Genomic DNA, 18,553 nt, shown 5'->3' with positions numbered 1-18,553 from the left:
GTGACTGAAACTCTGCGGCAGCAGGTTGTCCAGATGAAGGCCAAGGGGATGACCCTCTCAGCCATCAGAGAGAGGTTGGGCATTCCAAGTCTGGGATTTTAGGGAATAAACTTTAAGAGGACACAGATCCATTTGAGTCCATCAAAAAGGCCGGTCGTCCATGTAAAACAAGTGCACGAGAGGACAGGATTATGTGAAGACTCTCAATGGGGAATTGGTTCAACACTGCAGCTGGAGTTGTTTGCCAGTTCAGTGCTGAACAGGGCAATAATCTGTCTCTCTACAGTGTCTCGCCGTTTAAGACAATTTGGACTGAAAGCCCACTCTGCAGTGACCAAACCTCTCATCAGCAGAAAGAATAAAAAGACTGGACTTGGCTTTGCTGAGGAGCATGTTGTGTGGACAGAGGAGAACTGGTCCAAAGTGCACTTCAGTGATGAGAGTACGTTCAGTTTACTGGGGTCTGATGGGAACATTATGTCTGTCGTAGGACTGGGGAAAGACTGAACCCAAAGTGTGTAAAGTCAGTTTAATTTGGAGGAGGACGTGTCACGGTTTGGGGGGCGAGTTGGGCCTCTTGTACAGCTACATGGCAGCGTGAATGCAAATGTTTATGTGAACCTCGTTTAGCAACATGCAATACTTTCACTGCAATTGTCTCCCTATCAGCTTCAATTTTCATGCAAGACAATGCCCCTTGTCACACTGCAAAACAGGTTAAGCAGTTATTTGAAGCTAAGAATACTGAAACAATGAAATGGCACGCCCAGATTCCCTAAGCCCCATAGAGAATCTCTGGAAAATCCTTGGCAACATAGTGTCTAAGAAACCCACTACAGTTACCGAACTGTGGAAGAGACTGAAGAAGAATGGACCTAGATCAAACCAGAGCAGTTTGAGAAACTAGTGATGTCCTGTGGGTGCAGATGTGCTGAAGTCATTCAAAGCTGTGGCCTCTAGACTTCCTATTCATTTTTTAATGATATAGCCCTAAGAAAACATTGTTTAAAGCTTCTCTTTTGACACAATGGTTACTGTTCTCTGATTTTGCTGTTTTTTTCACAAAAAGTTTTTTGTTGAAGTGCCTTAGTTATTTAAAAACACATGCTAGTACAACAGTGGTATAGCAAAAGCGGATATTCTATAAAATTCTGGACAATAAAAAAAAAGTCAGAATAAATCAATGATAAATACTTTGTTCTCTAATTTTGATCTCCATATACAGGTATATATATATACTGTATAAATAAGGCAGTCCTTTTTCCTTTCAATGAACATTACAATCTTATATGATGACATGAGTACGTTTAAGAAGAAAGATCTTATAGTATATCAGCTGTTTCAATACTTTTCTTATTATTAATAATTTGGATACTCAGCTAGGGCTGTTAAAATATAACGTACAAAGGCTTAATTCCACTGGATGAAACCGCCCAGAGAATAAAATGTTTTAGCCTCTGCAAGTTGATACCATAAATATCTGTCAGTGCAAGTACTCTGAGGTACTTGTAGGCATACTGGAGTATTTGTAATAATGTATTCTTCTACTCAACTACATATAAGCCTCTGTGATAGCTAGGCTCTAGTTACAACTGTTTAGATGAAAATTAGAGGACTTTTACTTGTAATAGTTGTTTTTTTACACTGTGGTATTGCTACATTTACTTGAGTAAATAATCGGAATATAATTGTAATATATGAAAATGAAAATACACCTCTGCAGTGGTTTGGTTAATATGCTATTGCATGGATATTGGTCCTTAGACACTGAAAAAGCAAATTGTATTACAAATAGATCCATCTCATTCTTTATTTTTTTCATGCACAGAAATAGCTTTCCAAAAATATGCAATGACAAGTTCATTTGACAATCAAAGACGAATAAATAGTTCCACAAGAAATATGTAGAGAATCTAACAGCCCCAAAAAGACAAAAACAAAGAAGTCACAGTTTTTGATGAACAAGCTGTGAGCCTAATGCTTTGAATTACTGTAACCATCAAGGTTTTACTATTGATATACAGTATTATTTCCTCGAATAACTATTTTCCTAATTTGATCTAGGAAACTCCCACATAAGTTAAACATTTACAGTTGACCCAGGGCAAATAACCTACCCCCTTAGCTTAGTTTCCACAACATGGTCGAAGAACATGAGCAAGGGGCAAAGCTATGCACAGCATTTCATTAACATCAAACAATATTACTTTCTGTCTCCAGGGATTAATTCATTGTCAGCAGGCCAGCACTTCCTAAAGCACAACGTCTTTATGTGTACAATGGATCCCACCTTTAATAGCTCATGTTGCACCTATCAAGTCAAAAGGAGCTAATATCTCTGGTACAAGCCTGCTGTTTTTATCTGGAAGGAATTACAATTTTCTATCAAAATGATATGCAGACTGCACAGCCTGGGCATGTTATCCATTAGAATCCACACTGTTGCTACACAATGTAACAATATACTGTTATAAACCGTTTGTCTGAACATTTGGTGACATTAAAGCCCACTACTGATTTGTGCCAATCTTACTTCAATACTGAACATGTTCATCATAAGAAGAGGATGCAGAAGGTGAAGATAAAGCTGTCAATTCCCACAACAGGAAAATAACAGTTATGACACCTTCCTCCCAAAATGAAAATAATAATAATACATTCATGTTAATAAATACTGAAAGACCCAAAAGTATAATTAGAGTCTGAGTTATTGAAGAACTAAGAAGACGAGTAAAAGTATTCAGTAGTAACTGTGAAGAATATTGAAAGAAGTCAACTGAGAGTAACTAATTCTTGATGAGCCAATCGCTGAGATCCTTTTATTTAGTAACAGCACTATTTGATTTGTATATAACCCACCTAATCATGAACCAGGATATGTAGTGCTTCCACTAAGGAGGAAGTCAAGGGATGTAGATTAAAGGCTGACAAAGTCCACATAGGGAGGAAGTTGGGGTGGATAGATGGGTCAAACACACACACAGGACTTTCACACAGGAGACCGCTGTTTGTGTCCCATGTGAAAGCACAAGTGAACGTTAACGTATTTGAACTTACTTTTGTTACATAAGTGTGCTTGTGTACTTAACTAACATAACATAGGTATACAAAACAAACTTTTATGCATAACCCAAATCCCAGATTTTTTCCAAAACCTAACTAAGTAGTTTTGTTGCCTAAACAGGTTCTGCACTGCAAGGCTTGCACAGGTGCACTGATTGCTTGTGTTGCTGGACATTCGTAGGATAATGCATGAAAATTTGTGCATAACGTTTCATAAGATATCTTATAAACCTGTGTATGATACGTTGTCATATGACCCAGGCTTCACAATCTCCTTCAACGTGTGTTTTTTCTTAAAATTAACACTGTTGGGCATGGAAGGACAGTGCATATGAACATTACAATGAGAGGAAGTGTATAGTAATAGTAAAAACCTGAATAAGTTAGCAATATTTAACATTACAGATGATTTTCCCACATTACCATCATCCACATTACACCATTTTTACTGCCCAATTTGACTACCTCTGCAGTAAAGTTTATGTTGGATGTATGTCACTGAATCCTTCAGTGGGCCATCTAAAGTAGAAAAACTCCTTCAAGGTCCATTAAAGTCTATAATATATTCTTCTAATTTACCCTAAAAGTCTTCCAATATTGCCCTTTCTCTTGACCTGCCTTGTAGTTTCTGTAGGCAGGGCTATAGGGCTCCCCATCTGTCAGCGGGTGGAAACTCATTTACTTCCCCCACTTCTGAGTGTGGCTGCTCTCCAAGCGTGAATGTCAGTTTGTATCTCATCCGAACTTGATCCTGCAAAACACAAACACACACTCTGCTTGAAGGTTTGCATTAGCATGCTGGAACACACAAGAACCAGTGCATTGTCAATGACAGTGATGACTATATCCTCATAGCATTGTGGTTGGCAATAAGTAATACTGTGCTGTATAGCTTCAAACATAGATAAAAACACTGAATTACTTATAGGGTATTTAGCTATTTTCATCCTGGACTATATTTTCCCCATTTACTGCTCAGAAACATTAAGTGAACATGTAATCGTCACAGTATAACATCAATTCAGTTAAACTTCAGGGATATCAATATTTGGATTTAGGAAGCACAAGTGATTGTGAATCCGTTTCACCTGCTTTGGTGCAAATAAAAGTGACAACAGGTGCAATGGAGAGACAAAAGCAAGAATAAGGGAATTGCTTCACAGGTAGTCCAGCTCCTCCAGGAATGCAAATCCATACGTGCAGTCGCAAGAGTTTGCTGTGTCTCCCTGCACAGTCTGAAAAGCATGGAGGAGATACCAGGAGACTGGCCGTTACACAAGGAGAGCTGGACAAGGCCGTAGAAGGGCATCAACCCAGCAGCAGGAACGGTATCTGCTTCTTTGTGTGAGCAGGAACAGGAGGAGCACTGCAAGAGCCCTACAGAATGACCTCCAGCAGGCTACTGGTATGCAGAAACAGACTTCATGAGGGTGGCATGAGGGACCGACTTCCTCTAGTGGGACATTTACTCACAGCCAAGCACCGTGCAGCTCGATTGGCATCCAGAGAGAACACCAGGATTGGCAGATCTCATCAAGATCTGATGTGTGATTTAAGTGTTTTAAAGTGTTGAGCAGTAAGTGACTAATGGGAACATTTCTTTTTTTAATTGGGAGGTTGAAAAATACAGAAAATTACTCTTTAATTTATGAAAAATAAACAGCCCCAGGCTGAGCTTTACCTTGAGAGGATTGGCAAGCAGCATGACCTGACTGATGGCAGCAGGTGGAAGGATTGGGTTAAAAGGAGCCAGCTCTGTCCCCGAGGGTGACTGCAGTCTCACTTTCATCGTCTGGTGAATTGGCAGAACAGAGATCCATGTTCATTAAGTAAAAGCGGCAACCCACTTAAATGTCAATTTCAGTTGAGTTGAACATCGGCCAAAGGGAATTATTTTGAATATAAATGCACACTGTGTGGCTTGCTACGCATTAACGGTGGTATTAGAGAGGAGAATCCCAGTAGGTTTTACCTTGGGCACAGCAGCCTGCAGAGCAATGTTCCTGACAGGCAGCGGGGCAGTGTTGAGCATGGACGCCACTATCACCAGCACATCAGGTCTGCCTGCTGGACAGTCAGTGGCAAAATGCAGCAGAACACGGATCCCGTTTTTGTCATATGCTGTCACAGGACACACTTTACCTAAAATATAGCACACAAAGCAAACTGCGATTGATGAGAGATTGTAGTTTTGCAGTCTTCCCAGCACTTTACATATGGTTAGCCAGACTGAAGAGATTATAACAAGTCTAGGGTAGAGCTGCAACAATTATTCGATTAATCAATTAGCTGTCAACTTTTCAACAAATCAATCGATTTTTAGTCATCGTTTTAGGAAAAAACATCCAAATTCTCTGATGCCAGCTTCTTAAATGTTAACATTTTTTGGTTTCTTTACTTTTCTATGACATTAAACTGAATATCTTTGATTTGTGTACATAGCAAGTAATTTGTAGATGTCATCTTGAGTAAATTATCTGCAGATTCATCACCAATCACCACAAAAATAGTTGTCAGTTGCAGCCCTAGTCCAGAGTCTTCCTAAATACACCACCTACAATTATTCTCAATATGCTCTGTACTGGAGGCAAAATTTGATCAATGCTCTTCTTTTTGCGAGAATTACTTGCAGACCACAATGAAAATGTTTATTAACAAGCATTATTGGAAAAATATCACCCGGTCTTTTCCAGTTTGGTCCAGTTTGCCACTGTTACCACTAAGTGGCAGCAATGTCTAAAGTTCAGTTTTTTTCAACCACCGATTATTCTTAAATAAGGAGGAAGGTCTTATTGTCTGAGAAATTAACTCTGGACCTACATTAACTCTCCCCTTTAGTTTTTTATTAAGTATCCTCTTTTCAGGGTTTTGTTTGTTTATCTTTAGGCTGCTGTTAACGAAATAGCGACCAAATCCTAGAATCATTGCAGTTGAAAATGATACAAAATCCCAATAATGCATTCTAAGTTCAGCTTTTGAGGATGTAAATAGTTTTTTGTCACATCAGATCACACTTAAATACTTAGCACTGGACTGCTTTATTCTGTTTTATTAGAGTCTTGGTAAAGGAGATTAAATGTCCTCTAAAATATGTCTGCCCTGCTCCAGTGCTACTGCATACATCCATTATCTGGAACTGCTTATCCCAGTCGAGGTCGGGGGCTAAGCCAATCCCAGCTGACATTGAGCAAAGGCAAATCATCACAGGGCAGACACATAGATCACTCACACCTACAGGAAGAATTAGAATCACCCATTAACAGTTGGGAGAGAAGTGTAGGAGAGATCCAAAAAACCTGGGTAAAACCCTCTTGAGAGGGAGTACATGCACACTCTACACAGAAGGTCCCCAGTCAGCCAGCTGGTGGGGTTTGGACATGGAACCCTAATGCTGTGAGGCAACAGTGCTAAACACTAATCCTCCAACCTTGTGAAAATCTTTTTATTGAAAATGTTATTGTAATTAAATTAAGGCTTATACACAAATTCATAGTTGCAGCAGGTCTAGAAAACTGTGACACACACACACAACTCACTTGGCTTAATGGCATCCAAAGGGACAAATACATTGGCCAGGCACACCTCTTGTCCCTTGTCTGGGCTAGCCTGGCTCAGAGGGAGAATGGGGGACAGAGAGCATAACAGAGGGCTGTCATCTGCCTGACTCTTGGCAGCGGGAAGAGTGGACCCTCCTAGGAGCAGTGAGGTGGATGTGGTCGAGGTGACACAGACACTGTTAGACATGGTGGCAGGAGCCAGCAGATCCTCACTCTTGACCAGAAAGCTGTCCATCCCCTGGGGTGTACTGTGTGGATAATACAAGTTTGTTTGTCAAAAGCATCGCAGGTCCCATAATGTTTAAACGTATAATGAGCGACATAAACATTGACAACCTATAGTATGATAAGAACAAGATAATAGAAGCAGGGTAAAAGAAATAGTATATACTATTCACAACAAACCCTGTGCAGTCAGGTTTAGTTATCGTTAGTGGAGTGCAAAGGCATTTGGTCTTAAACTAATACAAAATTAAAATCTATGGTTGATATGAGGGGGGAGTCTAATCTGGGGACTTTTGTCCTCCATATATGGTCACAAATTAATTAAACTGAGAAAACACAAACTACTAAATTACACAAACCCAATTGATTAAATTTAGTCAACACAAAGTAATTAATTATACACACACACAAACACAAAATATTTAAATTGAGACAACACAAAGTACAATTATGTTTTGAAATGTGTGTTTTGTTTTCTGAAAAAAATCCACCAAAAGAATTGTACCATCAGCGATGTTGCTTAATTAAAGTGCTTAAATCACTACTCTCAAAGTGGCTGCAGGGTCATCTACAGATTATATTGTATCAAAAACTAATGGAGTCATGCGGAAGACTCTGCCATTTGAAGTAAGCGGTTGTAGCACTTAATGAAACTGCAAACTGTGCCTACGTTTGGGATACTGCTGCTAACTTCGGTTGATGATGGATGATATTCACTGAGACTTTTTCAAATCGAGGTAATCAAACATGGTTTTAATAATGATAAAAATTTGACACGGTAATACTAACTGTCAGGAATTTTACAGTGGCTTATCATTAAACAGAGTGCCTTTAAAATGTTGTGTTAAGGCACCCACTAAGGCCAATCATTGCAATTACAACAAAAAACACTGGAACAGAGCAAAGCATGCATAATTATTTGAAAAATGTGGTCCAGCATCCATGTGTCATATATGGACAGATTGGTGCTGATCCATATACCCTCCCCAGTTTTACCTCATACGAGGTAAGTTACTCACATTTTAGGACTGCCCAGATCCAGCAAGGCAAGGTCTTGCAGATTGTAACTGAGAGAAGCCGAAGTGGTGTGGGACCCTCCAGGTGAAGTAGAGACCTGTTGTGGAGTGAAAGGGGTGGCTGAGGTAGCAGGAAAGGCCATACTGAATGACTGAGGAGGAGCATCTGGAGATGTAGAGGACGCTGGAACTGAAGGTGAAGTGGAGTCAAAAAAGTCAAAATCTTGACTGGAATTCTGGAATACATGGAAATAAAAACACTGTTATTACCAATAAGATAATACTTGATATTAGTAGAAATTGTTTCAATAAATTTAATTACCTGTAAAGATGGCAAATGATTGCTCAGGTTTACATGTGATGATTTATTTGGAACAGGAGCGGGATCGTTGAGGCCTATGAAAGAACACATAACATGTCACATTATGAGGATTTTAACAAGATATTCTCAAACTAGACTTACCACCTTGAAGTTGTATGCCTCTGCAAACCAGTCAAGTTGCAGTTTACCTCCAAACTGTCCGGACTTACATAATACTTTGAATTAATTAAATAAAAAAGTATTGCATTTTTTGGTAAAACATTGATGCTGCACACATATCTTTAACCCGGAAGCACTAAGGATCTATACAATCATCACAGTTTCAAGATTAGCGTCACCAATTTAGTATCCAACCAAATGTCTTCCCTTCTGTTCCTGAGCTATGACGTTAAATCACAGTAAAGTTGACCTTTTGGATATAAAATGTCATCCCATCATCATTTTATCCCTTTAAACATTTGTATGAAATGCACTTGTGAGGTCAGTGTAACATTTCTGCCAATTTTGAAAAAAATTGAAAACTCCCTCCAGGGGTTCCTGAGATATTGCGTTCACAAGAATGGGATGAGTGGACGCACAACCCGTAAAACCATAATGCCTTAGCCCTTGGCTGTCTCCTGCGCGGAGGCATAATCACAAGGTGTTTTTATACAAAATAAAGGCTGTTACATGGCTGCCAGGCAAAGGCAGCAATTTGTCGTCCTGTCTATGTGGCGTAATGTTCCTCTTTTCCCAAAAGCCGGCTTTCTGGGATAGGTGTTAACATGTGACCTGAGGTGAAAGACAACGTGTTACATAAAACATATGTGTCGGAAGAAATTAACCCTGTAACAGCAGAGACATTGTCAAAACAACAATGAAAAAACGAGAAGTTTTAAAAAAGGTTAAAGTAAAAAAATAGGTTATGTGCGGCCGATATTTTGCTGTCGCGGTTAAAGTGATGACTGGGTGATGACTTGCTGTCTCTCCTTCCTGTGATTAGCTGTCTCCTGCTTTTAAAACTCCAGCCAATTCACATCATCGACAACTCCGCCCAATATGCCGGCAAGCCGCAAAACTCTATTCAAATGGAAATCAAGCTTCCAATATGTGTAGGGTCCAAGCCACCACAATTAGGGGGCTATGATCTGTCTGAATACGCCGACCAGGCCGGCAAAAAGGCAGCCGAATGGCTGGCTTGCTGTCCAGTGTAAAAACACCTACAGTTAATGTCCAATGATGTCATGAAAAAAAACATTCAACTACTTGTAATGTAAATATATTACAGGTTACCTAAAGATAGTAGCTCTTCATCCAGCAGAGAGAGTGCTGCAGAGGGTATACTGGGGCTGGGAGACTGAGGGTCAGTGGCAGCAGACCCACACAGCAGGTCAGCAGGAAAAGACAGAGAAGATGTTGGGGGTTGCTGCCCTGGTGGAGAGACACTCTGGATGTCCAGACCCACCAGGTCAATCAGAATCTCGGACTGGTTTGTGCAACCTATGCTTGTTAGATGGAGAAAAATAATTTGCAAAATCATAAAATACTTCCAAGCTGCAAATAATCTCACATGGTGAGGGGGAAAAAAAAGCAACGTTAGTTGCTAGTAGTCATTCGGCATCTTCACATACGATGTCACTTTTTTGGGGTGCAATATTTGATAGCAGCAGCAAGGACTTGTTTTGACTTGTAATATCTTATTGTGGCCCTTGTGTATGGCATTCATAAATAGTCTAGATACATTATTATTTTACTTATTACCATGAGGTGAAATATCAGTCCTTACAAATTCACATCTTGGTTTAAAAGGTACAGATTTGTTTGGCATCTATTGGTGAGGTTGCAGAGTGAAACTAACTGAAACTTTACGGCGTGCCAAGTGTGTACGAGAACTATGATGGCCGACGCAAAAACACAAATGACCCTCCCTAGAGTCAGTCTTTGGTTTGTCCGTTCGGTGCTACTGTAGAAACATGGCAGTGCGCCATGACAGGCTCCATGGAAAAGGACCCACTCTATATGTAGATATAAACCGCTCATTTTAAGGCAACGAAAACGCAGCGTTTTTGAGTTTTGTTGATACACACAAAATAGAAGCTTCTCTTGAAAATATGCCAGAGACTGAATTGCCAAACTGCATATTATAATGCTGTAAACACACAAGGACATACAATCTGCTCAAAAATGTACCTTGTCTGACTGATTGTGAAGGTTGTGTTGCGTCAGTCTCTCCATTAAAGATCTGCCCTTCCACAATCTTCTTATAGGAATTAATGACATGGGAGAGGTCATCGCTGGCCTGCAGGATGTCACCTGATAAGAGCATTTTAAAAGGTTAGATTGGGATGCTGCTACTAACATTTTAACAATAACAAAAAACAAAGTTTTTGCCAAACACAACACAAGAACATTTTTGACGAGTAGTAGGTAAAAAGCAGCTCACTCTCTCTACACTCCGTCCCCAGCCAATAGGAACTCTCTCTTTCTATAAAATGACCTGTGATTGACCAGTCTCCCGTCACAGGCTATTTAGAGTCATCAATTAACCTAACACCTGCACGTCTTTGGACTGGCGGAGGAAACCCACGCTGACACGGGGGGAACATGCAAACTCCACACAGAAGGTCCCCAGCCGGGATGCGAACCTGGAACCTTCTCACTATGAGGCGACAGTGCTAACCACTACACCATTAATAGTCAAATTTTAATTCGTTGGGTAGGTATTCAGTTTTCAATTTTGGTATTTGGATATTTGACTTTGACTTTTATTACACCAAAAGACACCTGCTGGGGCAGGTGTTTGCATTTCAGCTCAGTTTGAGTGTCTTTACTAGCCAGGAAGATGTAGTTGAAATGATCAACGATCCAGATGATGTACTCGTTTGGCCATCAGCAGTGCTAACGGGTAGATTAAACTTTTACCAAAACCACACGGCAGTAAAGCAAATCCATTCTTTCTTTGGAGGAATAGCTTCAGGGCAAGTTTCTGCTCAGTTTTCAAAGTAAACTTGCCACTGAAATAATTTTAAACGGCAGTGATAGATGCATCAACGGGTCGTGGTAGCTGCGCTTCAGTGGCCGTCATGTTGAATGTAAATTGTAAACATAAAAATGCTTCTGACACTTCTCTGTCGTCATCGGGTTTAACCAGCCAATAGCGCGCAAGGTTAAGGTTAACTTGTTTTACTTTAACTTCACTGTGTTTTGTGGAATTTACAGTCGATTTTCTCGTGTCTTTTCTTCTCCTCATGCTCAGTTGCAGTGTGCGCAACAGAGAGCAGCTGCAGGACAGTAGCTAACTTCCACTACCAATGTTAGGTGCTCGGTTTTATCAATGTAAACTTAAAAGACATTCATGCAGGCTAAAATTCATCACACTGTGTGCTTTAACGGTAGCAGATGGATGTTGTTTTCAGGTGAAGATAAACACTGTCACAATGAGCTGGTTGGCTGGCTCAAACTTGGGATTTTTCCTGACCATACTATGGTGGAGATGCAGTGCCAAAAGTTTGGGGAGTGCAAGAGAAGGCTCCACAAGTGAGGCGTGGAATTCCCTCTTATATACCTAACCACTCTCAAAATCTTCCATGCTCATGGATAATAGCGGCTTTTGGCGGTTTGACTACCCAGTGAAGGTCCAGCAAAGTAACCAGGCATCTGGCTGTAGGAGTTGACTATTCAAGATTTTACTGGTCTTGTCTGGATTAATATTAGGGTGAAACAATTGATGGTACAACAGTAAGTGATGCTTAGTTTTATTTTTACTTTTCATATATTGGACTGAAACGGAGGAATCATATCTCTTCCTTGTCAGACATAAAGGCCTCTGTAAATCATGACTCAAACCAATCATACTTAAATTAGGATAGTAAGTGCGCACTCACACTGTCCATCCGTAAGGTGCCCAAGCACATTTAACGGCTAAAGTCTAGTTCGTTTGACCAGTATGAGTGCAGCCATACCGTGCCTAGGTGCGGCATGCTTGCCAGCCACGGACCGTTTGGGAGAGGTGGGCTTTTGTAAAGCATGTTTGCACATGTACGAGCACGAGTGTGCGCACATGTACGAGCACGAGCACAAAGCCTACGGCGGCTCTGACGTCATTTTATGTGCGCATCAACAGAGTCACTCGGGTCAAATTACAAGATTTCTTACCCAAGCTGCTGTCATTATCCTCAGTTTCAGTAGCAAGCTGAAACACAGTTTGCCTGAGCTTGTCACAATCACCATACAGGTCCTGAAAAAAAACAAACCCTGAATATTCACATCTTGAATCTCATTTATAAACTGCTGTATCAAAGGATATGGAAAGAAAAGTGTTTCTCATACGTAATAAATAAATGTCCTTTAAAACTATGATATCAAACATGCTATTATTACATGTCTTATATTTTCCTCAATAAATCACTTGAGCTTGATGAAGGACTGGATTGAAACTTGATACTTGATGAAGGACTGGTTTGTCTCAGAAGGACACTGTTCTAATTGTTTCCTACATGTTTAAATCAAGAGGAGGAAACTACTTTGCATTGCTTTGGGGCTGTATGGCCAAGGTTTGAACTTTTAAAGAGTCTTTCCAAAAAGGTCAATAAATGCCAAGGGAAGAAGTGAATTTCTTTCCAAATACTACTATTTGAACCCTATCTAATGGAGAACAAACCCTAATGAGCTCCTTGTCTCCGTCTGTGGAGTCATCTGGGCTGAAGTGAGCAAGCATCTCGTTAAGGAGTTTGACGCTGTTGTTGACTGCTTCCAGTGTGCTTTTTTGCTTTGTGGCTTTCTGTGTTCTCACTTCATCCTGCGGGGAAAAGGGTTGAGTTGCACTTGTTAATAGCACTTATTAAACCTGGCTACCAGTATAAACTGAGCTTTGAGAAAAGTTTAGATAGTTTTTATCATAAAATACAACATTTCATTTGAAACTGACATACCTCCTTGACCATGTTCCTGATGAGCCGATTTGCCTCTTGCAGGTCTTCAGGCTTTTTGCTCTTCAGCAGCTCTGATAATCTCTGCAGGGAGAATAAACATTCAAGCTCATTTCCCACAGATCACATTGACACAAGCAGCAAAGCCATACAAGCTCCCAGACCCTAAAAAAAACTACAGATGGACTGCAGTCACACACAAAGTAAACATGCAGTCATGATCTATATGGCACTGGAGCAAAAGTCTGTGACACAACAGTGAGAGAGGGCAAGAAAGAGAGAGAGAGAGATCCTATTTTGATCCTTCTACGCAAAAATATATGCAATTAATCCGTCGATTGGGTGGATGGGTTCATGAAAATAACGTTCTGGTTAACAGAACATGTGTTGTGGGTTTATGAAATAATACATCATTAAGGAAAATATAAACTATGAATGGTGAACATTCAAGTGAACATATAAAACATGTTTGGCTTCGGACGCCCGCTGCTCTGCAGAGCAAAAGAACAGTCTGGGGACTGGTAGAGGAGAGATGTGAAAACATCTTAAGCCTAGAAAATGATTAATTTGGATTACATTAGACTACACACAGATTTCTTTATTTATTTATATTTTGCTGTTGTTCTTTGCACTATCCTCTTTTGTTGCTCCAACACTACAAATGTCAGAGTTGGAGTCAGAGTTGATCTGCTCATCTTTAGTTTGTTTTCTGTTATATTAATGTTCTGAATGTTAAGTACAGCCCCTTTAAATGTGAAGCTACAGCCAGTAGATGGTTAGCTTATCATAAAGATAGGAAACAGGTGGTAACAGCTAGCTTGGATCCATCAAAAAAGTAACAGAAATCTGCCTACCGACCCCTCTAAAGCAGACTAATTAATATACCTGTTTTTTTTTAACGGGATAATTCTGATTTTTTAAGTGGGGTTGTATGAGGTACTTGTATGAGTGTATTATCTAAAATACACTTAGCTGCTGCCCCCGTCCACAGCAGTACATTTCTTAGCTTCTGTGTTGGTTGTTCTCCAGCCTGCTACACCAAAACTGGCTTTGGGCCAACCTTCATCTGCTGTCGGTAAAACACTGACTATCTACGTATAAGTACCTCATACTACTCTACTTCAAAATAGCATAACTATCCCTATGAAACTATCCCTACAAAAACTAGTAAAAAAAAAAAAGGACAGATTGTGGTTTTAAAAGAAGTAAAGTGCTAGACTATTCATTTCATCTCCTGTATATGGCTTCATGTGTAATGGACATATGCAAGAAAGCGAATAAGGCTATTTCTAAAAATGTCAAACTATTCCTTACATAGTAATGGGTAAGGAGGGTCCGAGTGGAGCGGCTAAATATGCAGGCACTCAGATAGTTCAAATACAGAGGTACCAAAGGATTTACACTGTGCCAATAAACCGATTAGTTGGAAATCGTTATCTGTAACAGATACAACGAAAGAGAGCTGTGTGAACTGAGTGAGCTACAGTGTTCACATGCCAAAATAAGTCTTCTTACCTTGCTCTTCTTCTCATCATCAAACACAGGATTCTTGGCTCGGGGAGAAGGCGATGGTAATAATGTAGCATCAAAATGGACTTCTGGGTCAACTGCAACAATACCTAAAATACAAATGACAACCAGCAGCTATTTACTCTGGGAATGGCTGTTTTGGGTCCACAGCACAATTTTTTATTTTTGGATGTCAATGTTATGCAACCATATTGTTTTTTAATGTGTATTATAACCCATCAGCATATTATACAGTTGAGTAGTTTCTCACCTTGTGACTTTAGCATCTCATACGCTTCAAATATCTTTGTTTCATCTGGTAGCGACACAGTCCAACTGTACAGTATCTCGATCACTTTTGTCTTCACTCTCTCTGATATTTTGTCTCCTAGATACTGAAAAAAGATAGATGCACAGCTCAGAATGACACCACACTTTCCAAAGGTAAACATCCTATTCAAGGAACATTTATGTTACTTACTTTGGGTGAAACCACCTTAATTAATTCATTTAGAAACCTAAATTTTCCAACTTCATTGTGAAAACGTCGCCCGCAGTTCTTCATACAAGCCTCCAGAACCTTCAAAAGAGAAAGAGCTTGAGATAAATATTTTCTTCCACTTTCTTCTGAAGGATATCAAAAAGAAAAATGCAGTGAAGTAATTACACTACGGACCGTTAATGCTTGCATCGCTTCCCATTCCTGTGGGGACTGAATCTTGTGAACCAACAGTCTAACGGATATTTGTGGGCTGAAATATGACAGAAAGAAACAATCCAATGCAAACTCAATTACAAAAGCTATTCAGAGTCTGGGCTAGAACTGCCTTTCTAAAAAGATTTACGCGTTGAGCACATGAGGACACAGATAAGCAATATTAGATGGGCATGATTCAACATCATGGGTGACATTGGGTTAATGAATGAAGTTGACCATACCCTTCTAGCTCCTTATTGATTTGGTCACAACATCCCATTATATACTCCCAGTCTTCCTGTCTGTTGGAAGGGTTGGTGGCTTTGTCTGAAAAAAGAGAAGGATATATCAAATGATCTCTCATACTCTTAAGTAACACTTTACAATAACGTACACAACATCTTCTATAGTTACCAGGGAACAAATGAGTAACTGCTAGTGAACCATTAGTGAATAAATAACATTTTATAGAGTAACTTATGATTAGTTATTTAAAAACAATGAATTAACCAGGAACAATTATATAATTGATCAATCATTAATAAGCAGGCCTACTTCTCAAAAAATTCCTAATGGATGACTTTATAGTGCATAATGATGAGTTACTTAAGAACAGCACAGAAAGGGTAAGTAATCATAAGATAAACATGAACTAATGAGGGACTAATTAGTAAATACTCAGTATGATGCTTTACTTGGGTGACGCAATAAAAGTAAGAAATAATGTAATTGATGAGTTGTTACTTGTTTTGTGCCGCATAGACGCTGGTTCTTGAGGAAAGTGGTCAGTATGATCGACTGACAGATATTTATGAATCATTATTCAATGATTCATTAATATAAGATGTCCCAGACTGTTCTCTAACAACTGTTGGCCTGTGAATGTTCTCATTTGTCCAGGTCATTGTTATCCCCAAAGCAATTTCAGTCAAAAGCAAATGGTCTTGGTTATTTGTCGAGGATGACGTTTCACCTCTCATCCATGAGGCTTCATCAGTTCATATCCACATCTGACCAGACTGGGACTGGTCTGATCAGGCCGGGTGAGATGCTTGTTAGGTACTTGAGGAACTTGTTAATGACTCATCAACTAACAAGTCATTCCTGATACGTTCCTAACTTCTTACTTAATCAACTAATCATTAGTAAGCTTTTCGGTTGTCATTGCATGTTAGGCTGGTCACTACACTGTCTGTTTACTGTCATATACAATCATACATATTTGATCTTGTACATGTCCTCTAAATTTAACTTATCTTACTTAATTTTCCGTGAATTGTATTTGACCTAGTTTCTTACATCTACCTCATATATATTTGACTAAGAGTTTATTGCATACTGTTTATTGTTTTTTTAGACTTTCTGTATTGACTTAGCTAAGAGTTTATTGGTTATCCTATACTGTTTTTGTAAGCTGCTGAAAACTCAATTTCCTTGCAGGAGTCATCCCAAAAGGATCACTAAAGAGAAGTCTAAGTCTTCAAATCCCATCTCAAAACACACTTTGGCTTTTAGTATAAGAATTGCCTTTCTTTATCTTTTGTCTGTAAAATTGGTTTTATTCATTGTGTTTTTACTGTGCTTTTACTATATTTGATAGTACAGCATTTTGGTCAACTGCTGCATTTCTTAAATGCAATTTATAAATCAATTTGATTTGATTAGCTTGTCTATAACAGTTTAATAGGAGTTATTAATTAATCATTAGCACTAGCTGTTAGTTCATCACATCCCTGGTAAATACTCTGTGTACCTTGTTGTAAAGTGTATACACATATGGTAGACAGGCTACCATGTTAATGTAGGCTGGAGCTTTGTGGAATATGAAATAAATGAGTCCACCCTGGAGTATCAACCTCTATTTCCCCCGAACTAACAACATCAACAACAACAACAACAACAACCGAGTCGGGTGTTATCCGACGTCTTCAGGGTATCGGATGTCATGACTTATCTCTCTGATAGCCTGCAGACACTTCACTGATCCAGTTTGATGTTGCAATACATATTTAACTTGGATATAAGTCAGCGCCTGAAGGTATTTACAACAGCCGTCTTTAACAACCGGCAGCAAATGTAAAATTGTACTGTGGAACCGAATAAGCACCTCAACATACCGACTATAACTCCAGGACACAGGTATAAACAAAATGTCACAGCTTTTTCTTCCTTTTGCTAGCTACATCCTTCACCATCAGTTGAGCAGCTGTCTGTGTTAGCCACTTTTGTGACAACACATACGAATAAACACGATACTTTCCCGTTTCAGCAATGTCATGTGGCTTCCTCTTTTGTTCCGGACACCTACGGTTATAGAGCATATTTGAGCACGCCTTTGGTATGAATAAACGACATGAAAAGGGAGTTTAAGTGTGTACTTACTAAGCCAGGACTCCAACGATTCTCCATCGTCCGCCATGTTTGCACAAACAACGCGTGACTCCTGCTGCCTTCACTTGCTGTCGGACAAGTGGGAGTTGCTCTTCGCTAGTTCGATGAACTATTGACATGTTATTTTTGGGTTAAGACTTATGATAAAGACTGAATTTTCTTTATAGCCGAGATGTAAAGCATCCCTGCTTCACTTGTGTCTCTATACCTTGTGATCGTCTTCATGTCTTGATTAGGCAATCATCACTTTTTAGTAATTCAATTCAAGTCCATTTTATTTATGGTACCAAATCATAACAAAAGTTATGTCAAGACACGTCAAGACATATGTCAAGACATTATGTCAAGACACTGTTTACAAATAGTATAGGTCTAGACCACAGTCTGACTTATTTATGATTTACAGACACCCAACAATTACTCCATAAGCAGCTGCAAATCCCAATCTCTATAACAATAACAATAATAATAATAATAATAATAATAATAATAATGATGATGATAATAATAATATCTATATACAGTGTTTATCCAGCAATCTTGTACACACAGTGGCAACGAAAAACCTTCCTTTTAACAGGCAGGAACGTCGAACAGGCACAGCTCTATGTCGGACGGCCATCTGTCTTGACCAGTTGGCCGGTGAGTAAAGGTTATTTCTAAATGGAAGTTAAATGGACTGCACTATTGTCAGAATCAATTTACAATTTAGCCTCACATTCACCCATTCACACACGCACAGACTCACACACAGATGACAGCAAGCTATGCAAGGTGCTGGCCAACCATCAGGAGTAATTTGGGGTTCAATGTCTCGCCCAAGGGGACCCTGTGGACAACCAGCTCTACCTCCTGGGCCATAGCCG

The 18,553-nt window shown here is 39.5% G+C and overlaps 1 protein-coding gene across 2 annotated transcripts; it reads right to left on the bottom strand.

The window, feature by feature from the left end:
- Nucleotides 1-1,796: 1,796 nt before the first annotated feature.
- On the bottom strand, nucleotides 1,797-17,715 carry gga3a (golgi associated, gamma adaptin ear containing, ARF binding protein 3a; the record flags this gene model as incomplete). 2 transcript variants are annotated; one of them, XM_083938103.1, is made up of 17 exons in its annotated part: nucleotides 1,797-3,814; nucleotides 4,745-4,855; nucleotides 5,036-5,229; nucleotides 6,600-6,868; nucleotides 7,865-8,097; nucleotides 8,184-8,257; nucleotides 9,456-9,662; nucleotides 10,353-10,475; nucleotides 12,318-12,399; nucleotides 12,823-12,960; nucleotides 13,094-13,174; nucleotides 14,606-14,709; nucleotides 14,871-14,994; nucleotides 15,081-15,179; nucleotides 15,276-15,351; nucleotides 15,539-15,623; nucleotides 17,679-17,715. In XM_083938103.1, the coding sequence occupies 17 exons, from the start codon at nucleotides 17,713-17,715 to the stop codon at nucleotides 3,704-3,706; spliced, it is 2,148 nt and encodes a 715-aa protein (XP_083794229.1). In that variant the 3' UTR covers nucleotides 1,797-3,703. The 2 variants fall into 2 exon arrangements, with proteins under 2 accessions (XP_083794229.1, XP_083794230.1); XM_083938104.1 differs by having other exon boundaries at nucleotides 5,036-5,205.
- Nucleotides 17,716-18,553: the final 838 nt, after the last annotated feature.

This window comes from Echiichthys vipera, assembly GCF_963691815.1.
Source record: "Echiichthys vipera genome assembly, chromosome: 2".
Taxonomy (NCBI): domain Eukaryota; kingdom Metazoa; phylum Chordata; class Actinopteri; order Perciformes; family Trachinidae; genus Echiichthys; species Echiichthys vipera.
The sequence above is the reverse complement of the archived record's forward strand: the minus strand, read 5'-3'. Positions and strand labels throughout refer to the sequence as shown.